Here is a 17,147-nt window from a genome sequence, read left to right on the forward strand (position 1 = left end):
TGTGGATAAAAATTAAGAAGAAATAAAAATAGAAATATAATTAAAGAATAAATATTAAGAGATATCAAAATATTTGTATACGTAGATTCTTTCCCGCAAAAAAATATAATTAACAAGAAATATCATTATGAAAACGGTATATACCTGCCATGCTATTTCTATTCCACCAATTAATTATAAATCACGATTTGACTCACAGATCTGTACGAAAACGAGGAAGGAAAAAGGGCAGCCGCGGCGCGGCATCTCGGGTATGGTCCTACCATTGGGCTCAAAAATTATAAATTGTTTAAATAATATTTCTTATCAGCATTATTATAGAGTTCAAAATGTGGATTGAAAATCATTTTTGGTGGCTCAAAAATAAAAAATTATATCATATATAAAAGAAAACCTCAAAGTTTAAATTTAGATAAATCTTAATTTACCTCCTGATATTCATGAAGTGTAATGATTCTATTTCAAAGATTGATTTATATCGATTAATATTCACAATTCTTATATCGTGTTTATTTATGAATTTTAAAAGTGTTTTTCAAAACAATTATATATTTTTTATTTTTTTATTTTAAATTAATTATTTTGTGTTTTTTTTTAAGTTCTGATATGTTAATGTCAAAAATAAATTTTAAAAAAATTAAAAAATAGATTGTTTTAATATATTTTCGAGTAAAAAATACTTTAAAAACAACCACTATAACAATATTAAAATGTCACTTTAATTTCACATCTTTATTCATTTTCATGAATAAATACGTGTAACTTTAAAAGTTTGAGGCATCTGAGTGGATTAAATATTTTAAAATTAATAATTATGCGAACCATTTCAGTTAGTTTTGAATTTTTGATAGAAAAAAAAAAAATACAAAGGAAAGATGAATTAAAAACACAGTAACTTTTATAAGAATACGATTAAATATATAAAAGCAGAATCTTAAAATAGTTAAGCCGTTTCCTCTTAGATACGGAAAACAGGTGGGGTCGTGATTTTCAAGTTGAAACGGTACAGCTTCCATATCTGGAAGCTTGACGCGGCTAGGACACGGCCTATCTCACCAAACCTAACCTCGTCCTTTAGTTTTCAGAACTCCTCCCGTCTATCTAACGACCAATCACTTTGGAAAACACTTGACCATCAGTTCCTCTCTTTTTGTTCATGTCTTAAACATTACAAAGAAACCAAGCCATGAGGAACAGTTTCAGTTTTAACAGACGCCACCTCGTCCTCACCATCCCAATCCTCCTCCTCCTCCTCCTAATCACAACCGTGCATTCACGTTACTCCCCCTTTGATCCGTCTGATCTAATCTCCGATGGCGTCCACAACAATCAGTCCCTTAATCAAACTACATCATCGCCTTTCCATCTCGCCCTCAAGAGTAGTGCAGAGGAGACGTGCGAGCAGACCTACGGCTTCCTGCCCTGCACTACGACGGTGATTGGAAACTTGTTTTTGATTCTCGTCTATGGCTACTTGATGTTCTTTGCCGCTACATATCTGTCTAGTGGGAGTGAGCTTTTGCTTCAGATTCTGGGACCTGGTATTATTGGTGGCTTGTTTCTTCCCGTCCTTGGTGCTCTTCCTGATGCATTGCTCATTCTCGGTAATTTCATCTCCTTTTTCCTCTTTTTGGTTGTGGAAAATATGACTGATTTGAGGTGGAATCTATTAATTTCAACTTTTACTAATCTCGTTTTGTGATCTGGATATTTAGGATTTAATTTTCGATTGTTTAATTAAAAATGACATGAACATTTTGGATCGATCTATATATATATATAATTTTCGGTGTGAAATTATCTGGTTTTTGAATCTGATGGTTTTACCGGCAAAAAAAAGAGTTTTTTTATTTTCTTCCTCTAGATTTTGTTTTTTAAAATTTGTAGTTTTTAGATTTTTTCTTTTTGTGCTTTATACTGTTGCCTGCTTTTTACACACACACTTTGTTTACCTCTTTCTATATTTTTTCTATAGTCATTTATATTTACTCATAGCATTAAAAATTTACAGTGAAACATTGAATCTGAAAATGAAAAGAATTAGTTTTTATGTGAATGTGAATGTGAATGTGAATTTTCTGTGTTACGGATACAAGGAAAGTGATTGTCGAATCATTTTGATTATTACTGCCAATTGTATTGTATATGGTGATTTTGGTGACACGAGATAGCTTTTGTTTGGTAACATTGTCTAATTTTCTCCCCTTTGCTCCATAGTTTCTGGACTTTCTGGAAGTACTGAAACTGCTCAAAGCCAGGTCTCGGTTGGAATGGGCTTGTTGGCCGGGTCAACTGTAATGCTTCTTACAGTTATCTGGGGATCGTGTGTTGTTGTCGGAAAATGTGACATGAGTGAGACAGAAAACTCTGCAATAGACCGAAAGGACACAAAAAGATTCAGCCTAACTGGTATGTCTCTTTTCTTAGAATTAACATGGTATCGACAGAACTTAGAGACAGACGCTGAGTTCTGAAAGATTTAAAGCACTATGGCATCAGAAAATGTGGTTAATATTGTTTACCATTCTTTGTCTTGGAAGATTATAAGCAGTATTTCTTAGATAATATGCAAACTGAAGTATCAGACTTAACTTATTTACTTAAACTAGTGGAGAAATCTTGCGAGGCTGTTAATCTGGTAACGTCTAGAGGTATAAGGTTATGCTCAATCTGTATCAGTTTTCTGAAGCCCAGATCTACCTTCCTAGACAGGATTTTTTTGTGCAGTTTCATTGTTTCCTTGGGTTTTTTTAGGATAAATGCTACCCCTCTCTTTTTAGAAAACAGTGCAAGTGATGCATTTTGTCTTGCGAACACATATTTATTAAATATGTTGCAATTAAATGTATGATGCATGAGGACATCAAATATAGTGAACATTTTCATAAAATTTCTTGAGATTACACATCATAAGCTTTCCGAATATTGAATGCTGCCCTTTTGTACATGATATAATGGTTCTAATTGCCCTCTCTCTTGAGAAGTTATTTAATTATATACGCAAGATTGCCAGTTATACAAGGAAATTTAAATCTCTACGTGCTAATTACATAGAGTAATTTTAGGAAGCTATACATCTAAATCTCTTCTTCTATTTATGAGAGTATTTACAACCTAAATTAACAGCTATTAACAAGGCATAATTTATGGCATTCTATTGACCCTCCCGGCCATAGTTTTTAAACCCGGCCCGGCCCGGCTGGTCGACCCGGGACCCGGCCGACCCGGGGCTGGAACTGGGCCGGGTTGAAGAAAAAATAGAGGAAGGAATAACCCGGTGTGACCCAGCGGGTTGACCCGGCAAGACCCGGTCAAAACCTGGTTGCAACCCATTGATTTTTGTTTTTTTTACTAAAACGACGTTATTTTAATTAAAAAAAATAAAATTGACCCAAGCGACCCGATGACCCGGTCAAAACCCGGAACTCGGGCCTTGGATCGGGCCGGGTCTGAAAACTATCCCCGGCAAATTGATGTGGGTTATCCATAAGCATCAATTTGTTTGTAAGAAAATTATGTTGCTATCGTGTGAGAGCCTTGGTAAAAATATTTGCCACTTGAAGATTGCTAGACACATGAGGAAGAGAGATAGTTTGAGCTTCAAACGCCTTACAGATGAAGTGGCAACCAACCTCAATATGTTTAGTGCATTCATAGAAGATGAGATTGACTGAAATGTGAATGATAGTAGTGTTTATTTGCATGAAGAGAAGTAGGGCCACCTGAAGAGAAGCTAAGTTCAGGCAATAGCCCTCAGAGCCAATGTATCTCAACATAAGCTTGGGATATAGCCCTATATTTGGTAGAGGACTTAGAAACACAATCTTGTTTTATACTTTTCCAATAAATAAGAGTCGGAATGAGAAACATACACCAACCTATAGTAGAACATCGAGTGTCACTACACCCGGCATAATCACATAATCAAATATCATTATATGCTAAAAGATCAAGTGAAATACCAACAAGATAGAAAAGTCCCTGCAAAGCTATGCCATGGACATAGCGAATGATTCGTCGAATTGTAGCCATATGAAGGTGCCGAGGAGAAGCCATGAACTAGCTAACATGTTGGACCACATAAGAAATATCAGGTTTAGTAATTGTAAGATAGACCAAGTTGCCAACCAATGTATGATAGGCTTCAGGGTTTGATAACAAATTACCCTCTTCTTTGAGTAGCTTGAGATTAAGTTCCAAGGGAGTAAGTATCAAGAGGGGTAGAGTCATGGAGACCAACAACAACCATCAAATCCTGGGTATACTTGTATTGTGATAGAAAAATATCATATGAACCAGCGGTAATTTCTAGACCAAAAAAATATGTAAGGGATCCAGATCCTTTATGTGAAAAGAGTCATGTAAATATTGCTTTAATTGGGAGATTAGAACCAAATCAATGCTCGTGATGATTATGTCGTCAACATACATTAAGAGAATGACAACCCCAATCTCAGTTTTGCGAAGAAACACAGATGCATCGTAATTGCTTTTGAGAAAAGCAAACTTGAGTAAGGTATAAGTAAATTTTTCATACCATGCACGAGGGGCCTGTTTAAGACCATACAAGGAGCGAGGCAACTTGCATACTATTGAAGTAAGGGTGGAAAGTAAACCTGCAGGATGACGCATATAAAGATCTTCCTTGAGATCCCTTTGAAGAAAGGTGTTCTTCACATTCATTTGATTTAAAACCCAATTTTGAGAAGCGGCAATAGCCAAAATTGTGTGGATGGTAGTCATTTTTGTCAATGGAGCAAACGTTTCCTTATAATTTACTCCATATTCTTGATTATTTCCAAGAGCTACTAAGTGGGCTTTATACCTGTCCAAACTAACATCAGACTTGACCTTGTAGAATAGATCCACTTACATCATCCAAGTGGAGTCACACCAGCAGGACAATCCACCACTTCCCAAGTCTTATTAGCCTTAAGAGCACGTAGTTCTTCCTGAATGGCCTGCTGTTAGGGATTACAAAGGGTATTCATGGATCGGGTTTTGTGGCATCCTTATTCGAACTTGATTCCAAAAATTTTAACCGAACCCGATTGAGTATAAACCAAACCCGACCTGATTGGGTTTCGAATATTCATTGGGTACTGCTAGGTATCCTCATGAGAACAATATAAATAACAAGTGTGAAATATGTAAGAGCAAGCAAAGCTAAAAGTGATTTTGAAAGCAAATAGACCCGGATGTTCCTTAAGAGTTGTTCATGATCTTGCAAGAAATGCAAAAACAAGATTCAAATAAGCCCTAGGTGGCAATATGACAAAGATCTTCACTTAACCACTGATTATCAAAGCTATCTATAATATAGAATGACATTATTTGTAGAAAATTCCACTTTAAAATATGTTTTGCCCAAATTTCCAAATCATTATATCACTAATTAAACTACAAATCATTATCTCACTAATTAAACTAGGCAGCTTCTAAACAATTGGATACCCAAATAAATCATTCTAACCACCACCAAAATGATTATGACAGACAAGATGAATGTTTACTATTTTCCTTATTAACAATTTACATATCAAATTTTGTCTAGCATGTACATTTGCTCATGGGCATAAATTATACCAAGAATGACAATTAATCCCTAGAAACTTGTCCAGAATTAATTTTTTTAATTTTATTCCCCTCTATATCTTGGTTTTTATAAAGCATACACACCTAAAAATATGAAGATTTGTATGAGGCCTGAAATATGGAGACTCGAAATCCAAAACTGGGGAAGGCAATCTATTTATGAGAAAGGTTGTTGTGGTAAATGCTTCTACCCAAAACTTAGGAGGAACTGAAGACTTAATGAGCATGGTTCCGACAACATTTAGAAGATAATGATTCTTTCGTTCAGCTACTCTATTTTGTTGTGGATTATATGGACAAGAATGTTGAGAGAAAATATACCTTTAAATTGCAAGAAAGATTGGAACACATGAGATAGATATTCTCCACTCGAGTCGGACCAAAGAATTTTAACATCAACTGAAAATTGAGTGTCAAAAAGAGCTAAGAATAGTTTGAACATATGAAAAACTTTTGATTTGTGCTGCAAGAAATAGATCCATGTATATTTGCTGTGGTCATTAATGATTGTCAGAAAACATTTGTATTGGGCATGAGAAATAATAAGACTAATACCTTAAACATCACTATGAATGATCTCAAAATTATAGGTGGCTCTATTTCCTTCAGAAGGAAAGAGTTAGGTTTTACTTTTGCCAAGTTTACAAGTTGCACAATTAGAAAACACAATGGAAGAAGAATACTCTTTATTATTCAATAGACCAAATTTCAACATATTAGATAGAACTTTAGAAGATAAAGACAGTATAGAGAAATAAGGCAAACTTTGTGGAATAGGTAGTTGTAGATAAAAAAGACATCCATGCTTAGGCCCCTTCTTTATCAATTGTCTGACATTTGATCCTGCACAACAAAAACCACAAGGAGTAAGATGTACATCATAATTTTGGTCCACAAAGCTGGCCAAAAGAAACTAAATTCAGGTGATATAAGAACATCCTTAAAGTAAGAAGATGTATCACCAACTGCTATATTGGGTAAAGCACTACCATTGGCTGTTTGAATATGTGAAGAGCTACGATATTCTCTTACATTACTTAAATCGTTTAGAGAATTATTCATACGATTAGAAGCACCTGCGTCTAAGATCTAAAAGAGATATGAAGAACCAATACCTTGAAGACCCAATGTTGAAAATGCACTCACAATCATTTCTTGCATTGTTTCCTGAGTTAGAAAAGGTGCTAGAGACTATAAACCAGCAACAGAAGTTACAATAACAAGCATAGTTGGCTGTAAGTCACCAGTAACAACAGCATGATAGACCTTGTTGAAGCGTTAAGGATGAATAGTACAATCCTTAATAATGTGCCCTGACTACTTGCAGCAATTACAAAATTCTTGAGGATAGTTAGGAGCATTATGACCATATTTCTTGCAACTATAGCATTATGTGGTGCTCATGTCACAACCCTTGCCCTTGCCTTAAGCAACATAGGCAACTGAGACAGTATTAGAAGCAACACAAGACTGCTCCATAATATTTCGAGTATTGAGCGTTGTTCCTCACGCAAGAGTTCTCATAACAGACCTCCAAAGTCAGAATAAGATCTCTATTTACTAGAGGCACAAATAGATTCAAAGTCAAGCCTCTATTTCATTAGAAATTGATCTCTTTGTCTGGTTTTGTGTACGTGTTGTATTATAGAGACCATGGTTGCAACAAGGTCGGAATAATCATTTTTAAAAATCAGAAAACCAGAGTAGTAGTCTTTAATTGATAGATCCCCCTAAGTATAGTTAGCAATGGCCAACTCAAGCTGGAAACGCCTAACATTTTTGTCATAGTTATAGACTTGCTTGAGATAATTCCACATAGCATTTGCAGACCTATGAGGACGTAGAGATAATAAGATGTGGCTTTATAGAACCAAGAATCCAGGATATGATTTTATTATCTTTGGCATCCCAAGCTTCCTTGCGGTCAGAGACCTTTCCCCGGTAGATTCTCTTTTGCTACTACCATCTATATGTCCCCACAACTCTTTACCCTTTAGGAAGGTCTCCAATTGAAACTCCCAAGCAACATAATTTTTGCTAGTAAATCAATCAGAATTGACAAACAATATCTAACTTCTCCATAAGTACTAAGGCTATGACTGGGAAAACTAGAACTAAGATTTCTTAGAGAATGACTCTGAAACCGTAACAGAATGGTTCGAATTGCCCTCTCTTGAGAAGGTCTTTCATTATATAGGCAAGATTGCTAGTTATGCAAAGAAACTTAAATCTATACATGCTAATTACATAGTGATTTTAGGAATCTATACATGGTAAGTTAAATCTCCTCTCCTATATACAACCTAAATTAACAGCTATTAATAAGGCATAATTTATGGCATTCTATTGACAGTACAGAAAGGGAAAGGATGAGTGAAAATCAGAAAAAAAATGTAATATTTAGAGGGAGCTGAGCTTAGCAGCAGATGTATGAAAGGAATGATGGGGGGAGGGATTTAAATCCTACAGAAATTGAAAGAGAGGGGGAGGGGCTGGGGTTGTGAAATGTGAAACATTATACTGATAATGGAAGCCATCAAATTCTGAAGTAATTACATGGTTACTTGTATGCCAATTTTATAAACAAATATCATTCTAAGACATTGCACATTCATTATCAAATTTATTGCATTGATTACAATTGGAGCTGTGATGTGAAACAGTATGAAAATTGTGGTTGAATATACTAGATGCCTCCATACTCAAAATAATTTATCCATGTTTGCAGGCAGTGGAGTTAGTACTGATATTTGGACATGCTATGCTGCAAGAATAATGGCTATATCTATTCTTCCATTTATTGTTGTTCAACTACTGCAAACCCTCCATTCAACTTCAGGAAAGCACTTAGCAGTCTTGATTGGGCTAATTTTATCTCTTGCTATCTTGATATCTTACTGTCTTTACCAGGTAACTATTTTTCTTTCCTGTGTACCTAGTTTGTAGATATTATTAAGCTGTTTTTTTTATTGAGAAGCTAAAAGCTACCTCGTTGTTGCAGTCCCCACTTCTTTGTAGCCCATAAAATTACAAAGGCTTGCTTTTGGCTGCATAGTTTTGGCAGGAACTAAACGGGCATTCCACATGCTTTCATATTTTGTAGTTCATTGAAATAGGAGCCCATGTTTATAATTGCACTCGGTATGCTTGGGAAGCATAGTTTTGAGCTTGTCCCTTATGTTTCTAACAACGCAGTTAGGTCATCTTTTCTCTTAATATAACCTCTCTAGATTGGGGCCCTACAATTTGACTTAATTATCATGTTAATTCCTAAACAATTTGACATTGCAAATGTTGCTAGGTTCAGTAACATGTTATAATTTCAAAGATCGATGAAGTTTATTTGGTTTTACTTGGTTAAGGATGATATGCATACTAAAATTACCATAAAGTTTCGATCTCTATGGTTGCACAGTTTCCAACGTTGATGCATATTAAGTTTAGATTCTTTTGATACCCTCGTGAGACCTAATAATTCCTCCAAGTTTCATTATATTCTAAATTCTACAAATGTCATTTAATGATTTTGTACTTGACAAATTAATCTGGAAATCAACCTCTTGATTAGTGGTAGCCTTTAAGGGCCTAAGTGTTACTCCGTACTCTGTGAACATAATAAATATGCTATTTATCATCATGTGAGTGAGCTGCATCCTAAACTGACATGCACCTCTTGGAAGGTGACTTGCTGGATAAGGTGTCTTGTCGAGTTGCCAGTTGCTACTTCAATGAAAATGTGCTCAAAACCAAAGCACTTTCTTTTCCATATTGTGAGAAATTCACATCCAAAGAATCTGGTTTTGGAAAAGGAGTATGAATAGACCCTGGCCTTATCATCACAGACTTCTTGTTTTTTGAGGTGTGACTTCTTGCTAGTTTAGACCAGAATTTTAAGAGCCAGGCAGTTATTTGGTAAATCTAGTTTATTTTCAGTAGACCCTAGCAATTTGCAAGTTTTAGTCAAATCTAGAATGTGAATATCTGTAAGCTTCGTAGAAACTTCTTTTTTTTTTTCAGTTTTTGCTCTAGGTAATTAATGGCTTATTGCTCTAAGCGAGTGCAAAAAATTTAGCTACCAGTGTATGTTTTCTCCATTCTACGGTCTCTGATTTGTTTACAATGTTGCAGGTTTGTTAGGGTGGATTAGTTTGAATATACCAATGTAAGATTGTGCATGCTATATTGTGCAAATAATTACTTCAATTTTTCTCTTTTTTGTCACTGAAGAAATTTATTGCTAGTAATGTTTTTAACAATTGTCGGACAGCCATACAATATATGTTTGAACTTGATACTACTTTGGTGTTTTCCCTTGCTTAAAATAGGTTAGGAATCGACTGAGTTGCCCTATTTAGTAGTTATATTTTAAGGCCCAAATGTTAGATACTGCGGCTTGGGTTCTTGTTATAATTGAGTCAAATAATGTGTGTTTGGTGCCTGCCTGTGTGTTATCAGATGCTACAATCTAGCCTTCTACGATCTGTTTTTGGGGCTTCTTTCCAAATTAATGTTTTTCCTTTCATATTATATCGGACAGGTCTTTCAGCCTTGGATCCAGGAGAGAAAACTTAAGTATACAAGGCACAAACTTGTGATGTCAGGAATTTTAAAGCATTTAAAACAGCGTGCTTTAGGAAGGCTTTTGGCTGATGACAGTTCACTGGATGAAAGTGTCGTACAAAAGTCAGTTCCATGCTTCCATTACACCTGAACTGATAGTCTTTGCCTTTCAATCTATACCTCTTTTAATTTGTAATTTTCTAATGTATACACCATGCCAGGTTGTTCAACACTATTGATGAGAATGGTGATGGTTGCCTTTCTGCTTCTGAATTAAAGGCACTGGTCATAGGAATCCGGTTTGAAGAGATAGACTTCGACAAGGATGATGCTGTTTCTAAATTAATTAAAGATTTTGACAAAACTAATGATAATCTTATTAATTTTAGGGAGTTCATTAATGGTATCCAAAAATGGCTTGATGAGGCAATGCGTGTAGGAGGTGGCTCTCCTGACCCTGGTCCCCGGACACATAAGTACTTGGATAACTTTCATGATGTAAGTGGCAGTATTGTGGCTTACCTTAGTGCCATAGTATCATATGATCATTTGATTTCGTAATTCATGCAGAAAACAAAGAAAGCACACGCTCTATTGGGGTCTAAGGAACCAGAGGAGGGAGAGAGTGATGGGGGAGTCAAAAACCCCAGGTGGACGTCCTTCAAAGCATCACTGATGTTGTTGGCTGGTGCTGTTATTGCTGCTGCTTTCGCGGATCCTCTGGTGGATGCTGTTGACAATTTCTCTGATGCAACAAGTATTCCTACTTTCTTCATCTCATTTATTGCTCTTCCGTTGGCTACCAACTCTAGTGAAGCTGTATCAGCAATCATTTTCGCTAGCCGTAAGAAAGTCACCACTGCCTCGTTAACATTTTCTGAGGTGTGTTTCTTACTTACCAGTCCCAGTGTTTCAGCTTCCTGCTCTTTAAAGTTGATTATAATTTACTGTAGGCATTTGCAACTATTTAAAAGGTCACATTTCAATCTAAAATAGAAAAATTTCGAGTACAGTTTTATAGCTTGTCTTCAAGAATATAATTTCTGATTGCCAAAGGAGGCAGCATCAAAAGCACAGTGCTATTCTGAACTTGTTATTGATTTCTATTTCCAAGCTGAATGCATTTCAATTTGAGATGGTTCCTTGCATTATCTCCTCTAAATGTTAACTCATTTCAGTTGGGCATGTGATGCAGTATCCTGTCTAAAAACACCCCATACAGCACAAGCTCAATGAACCACTTACGGAGACTCATAGTATGGATGGTAGTTGTGCTTTCTGAAAGGTTGCCTTTGAAATGACTTGCCTTTATTACAGGGGATGAAAATAAACAAAGAATTATCCTCTGTTTAATTTCAGAGATAACTCTGTGCCTTGCTTACATTCTTAGGAGGCAACTTGCAGTCTTATGTTAGTACATAATCATGCAATCATAAAAGAAACTGCGGTTTTTTTGAATGCTGACCTTGATGGCTTTTCTTACTGCAGCTATATGGGGCAGTCACTATGAATAATGTCCTTTGCCTATCAGTGTTCTTGGCCCTTGTTTACTTCAGGGAATTGACCTGGGACTTCTCAGCTGAAGTGCTGGTTATTTGTATTGTGTGCATCGTGATGGGCGCCTTTGCCAGCTTCCGCACCACATTTCCTCTCTGGACCTGTTTTCTGGCATACTTCCTGTATCCATTCTCTCTGGTACTGGTCTATGTTCTTGATTATGTCTTGGGTTGGTCATAGGTTTATGCAAGTTGAAATCAGAGCAAGGCTCGTAGTTGGATCTTGTGGGATGGTTCCTGTTTGATAGCGAACATATGGACTTTTATGAGAGTGTTTTTTGGCTGTCCAAGCGTGATTATGAATTTTGTTGGACACATGAGCTGATCCAGAAGACATTGTACTTGTGATTTTCTTGTGACATTTCCTATTTACAGTTGTGCTTTTTCAGACTTCAAAGCTCCGTTCCCTCCTGGAAAACAACCCTTGCCCCCTTCCTCTTTTTTTCTCTCTCGTTATGATTTAATATGCTACTACATAACCTCATCTTTTGCTGTGTTTTTCTGCCCTTTTTAGCAGCTAAGCAAGACACAAACGGGACAGGGATTCTAATGGATGCAAAACAAGGATTCACCTAATACGAATATTTTGGCAATTTCCTTACTAATCATAAGGGATTGATTAATGCTTCAGCTAAACAGAACACATCTGGAAAAAGACACCACACGAAAAATTCCCAGGAGAGGTTGTCGTGTGAGAGGAGACATGCAGCATCTCCTGACATCATCATCGAAAACATTATTGCAATAAAAATACTTTTGTGAGAAGATTTTATTGAGAGTGTGAAAAAAGATGACGAAGAATAAAATGAATTGAATATTTACTTAGGGTTAGTATACATAAATTATAAGTTAGAAAACTTTAATTTTGTTGTGGGCTTATTATTTAAGCAGTAGAAATTTAGTTGTGTTGGCTAAGAAAACATCACTAAAGATTGAAATACTCTAAGGAGAAAATGAATTTAGAATAAATGATTGAAAAAAATTAATTAATTAAAAAGCATCATTTTTCACATAAAAATAAAATAAAATAAAAGCACCTAAGATCCTTTTAAAACCCATCTCAAAATTCATATTACATAGGGGGCGTGTTTGACTTCTCTAAAATTTTAATTTTTTTTTTTTTTGTTTTTGTATTGTTTTGAAATGTTAATGTTAAAAATAAATTTAAAAAATAAAAAAATATATTATTTTAATATATTTTTAAATAAAAAAACAATTTAAAACATAATATTTATTATATTTCCAAACAGATATTCCATCTCCACGGGAAAATACCGTGGGTATTTTTAGAAGCAGTCCCCTAATTCATGGCGGCTCTAATTGAAGCTGCCGTGGCCGGTTGCCAATGGTGGTGGCTGGATCTCTCATTCTCCTTTATTTCTTCTTCTTGTTTAATTTGTGTTAAGTTCTTAATAAGGGTAGTCTAGCAACTCAAATCATGATAGCATGTTTTCTATGTACAATACTCAATTTTATTTTCATGTTTTTACATGACTTTTTGTACCAAATTGATCCAAAGTTCATGTTTATTTCAACAAATTTTAATAACGTTTAAATAATTTGTTAATATTATTTCAATAATCATTCTTATATCAGTTTATTTCCATGTTCCATTTCAGAATTAATATTATAATATATAAAATTATAGCTAATTAGAGTTTGAAAGAAACCCATAATCAAGTGCTTTCTCTACTCTCTCTCACACACACACACAAAAGAAATCCCAGAACCTAAACCAAATTCATCACTTGGTCATCAAAAAACAAATCTAGAACTCCTAACCTCCCCAGTCTCTCTCTTCTCTCTTGCCCTCACATGGCCAAGATTTAGGGGTCACTTTCAAACTCTTAGCTACAAATCCATATTTATACATATTCACTCTTCTTCAAAAGTTATTAATGGGAAAAGGGAGTCAAGGACTGCCTACTACATATAGTCTCATGGAGAGAAACAGCTGGCCTTCCTCAGATAGCACATGAGATGATGAGCAAAAGAGAGAAGAAAACGAAGAAAAAGTAAGCTACTTTATATAGGTGTTCATAACTTCAAATTCAAATCAATATTTTCCCCTACTTCATCACCAGTGTAATCATTACTAGACTTTGTTGGATGGCCAATTTGCATTATTGCTGGGGGCAGGAAGCAATAGTAGGTCTGCTGTTGATTTGGTACAATTGCTCCTGGCTGCTGGAGAATTCGATCTTCCACGTTACCCTTCAACAAATGCATGAGAGAAAAAGAAAAGTAAGTGGATAATATTTCTTAATACAAAAAATAAAACGAGTGAAATGGTTTGCTGTTTAAGCAATCTCACTTGATACGGCAGTGAATCGAAATCAAAGGATTCAAAGTTATGGAAGTCCAGATAAGCTGAAGGCTTGAGCTTGAAGTCTGTAGATGTCAAAGTTGTAGCAGGAGGAGGGGCTGGAGTGAGGAAATCTGCATTGCATGCCCCATTTTCTTTGATGATTTTCTTTGAAGTGGGCTCCAAGATACAAGTAGAACACGAGGAGTCTTCTCTAAAATGGGCACAGTGGTATACAGTAAAAACACTTGTAAAGTAGAATATCCAAGTATGCCATGGAGAATAAGAAAAAAACCTGCAATTTCGGCTGCTGAAACTGAAATTATACAAGCCTCCATTGCCAAATGAGGTATTTGTGGGACACTTGTAGCAGTGGGAAGAAGAACCTGGTGGATAGCCTAGCGAAAAGGGATGCGGTCTCTTCTTGCTAACCATCTATACTTGGATGTGAAACAAATTCACAAACAGCAAGAAATGCTTCCCATTATTTTCATTCAATTCAAAACCGATAAAAATTTCCCATCAGGACATTTACAAATTGGCGTGTTCCTTTTTTTGCCCCCTTTGAATTGTATTAAGCATTATTGTTAAAGAGAAATCTTAATTGATTATACTAAAAACTAAAGAAAAAAATATAATGAGTTAAAGTGTACTATTGCATTCATTAACTCACTGATTAAGAGAAGAGTTAAATCACCTTCTCTTCCTCTATCCAAACAGGTACATAGTTGTCATAATAGCTTTGGTTTGAAGGGGGCTCCATCTGAGGATTTTGCAAAGATGATGATGAACTTCCTGACGAGGCATTTACCTACACAATTTCCACGAAATATATAATGCAAAGCAAGATTTTTTAGGATTTACACAAAAAAGATCACACTAAATTTAAGAAGGAAATTAAGAAACCACACACGTATTTAGAAGGAACTATATATCTTACCATTGAGCATGAAGAAGAAGAAGAATGTTGTCCATGTTGCTGTGCTCTTTGCATCAAACTAGGAAGAGGCCAAATGGGGTTGGATTCATAAGGTAAATTCAAATTAGACCGAAAAGCAAGTGCAGGATCAACCCCACAATTTTCCTTTTCAAGATTGTAATCACTAGAATTCCACATCTTAGGCACATTTTTTTGCCCTTGAACAGCAGCTGATTGCCACCCCACCGAATTTTCCGATGGAATAGTACTGTTTGAGTTGATTAGTTCTATATTCTGGGGCCTAAACATTGAATTTGGAGATGAGAGATCAGGAAGATATGGGATTGAAGTAGAACGAGATTCATAAACATTTGGAATTGGCATAGAGAGATACCGAATTTTCCGATTGGAAGGCTTAATTTGTGATATAGAAGCTGGAGAAGGCAGATTTACAGAGACATCGTTCTTTTGTTGCTCTTCTAGTCTTATCTTCTCTAGTTGTGCAACACCAAGCCCTCTTTGTGGCACTTTCTTTTGCTTGTGCTTCCTAGAAGATCTACTAATGTGGCCACTTCTAAAACCACCATCACCATTACCATCACTACTAGTGTTACATTTCTTGGTTTGTTCTTCTTGAGCCATTGTTATAATTATCTTCCATAAAAGAAAGTTTTCAAGAATTCAAAGGAAACCCTAATAAAAAAGAAGAAGAAGAAGACATCACCCTCACTTTCCATGCTAGTGTCAGTATATATACCATTGTTCCTGTTTCTGCTCTTCTTGGAACTTTCTTGTCATCAACATGCAAGGATTTAGACAGCCACACACAATAAATCTTGATTTTGCTGCAGCTGCTAGTACTAATAATACCGCACCACTATATGTATTGTTCTTCCTCGGCTAGTCTTGTTATAAAGGAAAGAGTTTCAGAAGAAGTTAAAGAAGCCAGATACAAAGATTTAGAGAGAGAAAAAGACAACATGTCCAAATCTTGAGTTGGAAGAAACCATAATATGAAATCAAAATCTGACGATTACAACAGCAAAATCTAGACAACTTTAAGGACCCAGTTTCAAGAAAGAAAGGAAACAAACAGAAAAAGATTACCAAAATCTCGCAAGGTATGGTGTCAAGATCGGTATGATTGAGAGAGAGAGCAAAAACCCTTCAACCTAGCCAGCCTTCAAGCTAGAAAATTAGAGAGAGAGAGAGAGAGAGAAACAAAGTAGGGACTTTGGAAGTGTAGAGAGAGAGAATCTGAGGAGGTTTCTGATTTTTCTCATATCTTATTGTCGGAGAAGCAGATTACTCAAGGAAAAATTAAGTGGTAGAAGAATTCAAACCATGCAAAATCTAAAGCACTATTTAAGAATATCAGATACATTTTTCTCTCGATTTTTTCTTATGCCCAAATTCTCGCTCCACTCTCCTCTTTTCATTCCTACACCTACTCTCAGGATCTCTCTCACTCACTCACTCTCATTTTCTTTCTCTCTCAGTCAGATTTCATTTCTCTCTCTAAATTATGTGCTAAATTTTCTAAAAGGAGCTAAGAGACAAATGTAAGTAGGCAATGCCACCTTTGCTTGTTTGTTTCATTTTAGGCATCCCATGCTGGCTTTGCAGCTTTCTGGGCCTCTTGTGTGTCCTTCGGATTGTCCCTAACACACCTGCATGGAATTTACCACTTCGATTTTGGGATTTGGGTCCTTTTATTACTGGAATATTTTTTTTATTGAAAGTGTTTTTATCGATTTATATTACTTCAACTAATTTATTGAGATTTTGATGTTAATAATTAGATAAATTTCTAATAATTCTAGATTTATAATATTTAAATTGATAATTTTTAAAAAACAAATTCAAAATTACACATTTCAAGATTTTTTTTTCCAGTAGAATAATTTATTTGAAAAATAATATGCTTGAAATATTACACTTTTGTGGACTAACTCCACTCCTAGAGTAATATATTTTATTTAAAATATAGAGTAACCTCTTACTTATCTTGTAAATGATTAAAGGGTTAAAACTTTTTTCTATTGAGAAGATCAAATTCGAAGGTGTAAAAGATATTTATACAAGACAAATCGAAAATAGCTATCTTTTAATAAATTAGAAGCTAATTAAACTCGAGACTATATTAAAATATTCTTAAGGCATAAAGTTATATGATACAACTATATTAGATATATTTTTCTTGTTTTATGAT

General features: G+C 35.3%; 2 protein-coding genes across 4 annotated transcripts; one reads left to right on the forward strand and one right to left on the reverse strand.

The window, feature by feature from the left end:
* The first annotated feature begins 972 nt into the window (after positions 1-972).
* Positions 973-12,108, forward strand: LOC7487579 (sodium/calcium exchanger NCL). Its single transcript, XM_024593910.2, has 7 exons — positions 973-1,604; positions 2,218-2,409; positions 8,324-8,505; positions 10,133-10,278; positions 10,377-10,653; positions 10,726-11,037; positions 11,644-12,108. Exons 1-7 carry the CDS (start codon positions 1,187-1,189, stop codon positions 11,890-11,892), a joined length of 1,776 nt encoding a protein of 591 aa, XP_024449678.2. The 5' UTR covers positions 973-1,186; the 3' UTR covers positions 11,893-12,108.
* A 1,450-nt stretch (positions 12,109-13,558) lies between these two features.
* LOC7487580 (uncharacterized) lies at positions 13,559-16,530 on the reverse strand. 3 transcript variants are annotated; one of them, XM_024593912.2, is made up of 5 exons: positions 16,043-16,530; positions 14,957-15,835; positions 14,714-14,827; positions 14,026-14,451; positions 13,559-13,925 (listed from the first exon to the last, which is right to left on the reverse strand). In XM_024593912.2, the coding sequence occupies exons 2-5, from the start codon at positions 15,575-15,577 to the stop codon at positions 13,749-13,751; spliced, it is 1,338 nt and encodes a 445-aa protein (XP_024449680.2). In that variant the 5' UTR covers positions 15,578-15,835; positions 16,043-16,530; the 3' UTR covers positions 13,559-13,748. The 3 variants fall into 3 exon arrangements, with proteins under 3 accessions (XP_024449680.2, XP_024449681.2, XP_002300416.3); XM_024593913.2 differs by having other exon boundaries at positions 14,957-15,840; XM_002300380.4 differs by having other exon boundaries at positions 14,026-14,230; positions 14,312-14,451; positions 14,957-16,518.
* Between the last annotated feature and the right edge of the window lie 617 nt (positions 16,531-17,147).

The sequence above is a fragment of the Populus trichocarpa genome, chromosome 1, assembly GCF_000002775.5.
Source record: "Populus trichocarpa isolate Nisqually-1 chromosome 1, P.trichocarpa_v4.1, whole genome shotgun sequence".
Lineage (NCBI taxonomy): Eukaryota > Viridiplantae > Streptophyta > Magnoliopsida > Malpighiales > Salicaceae > Populus > Populus trichocarpa.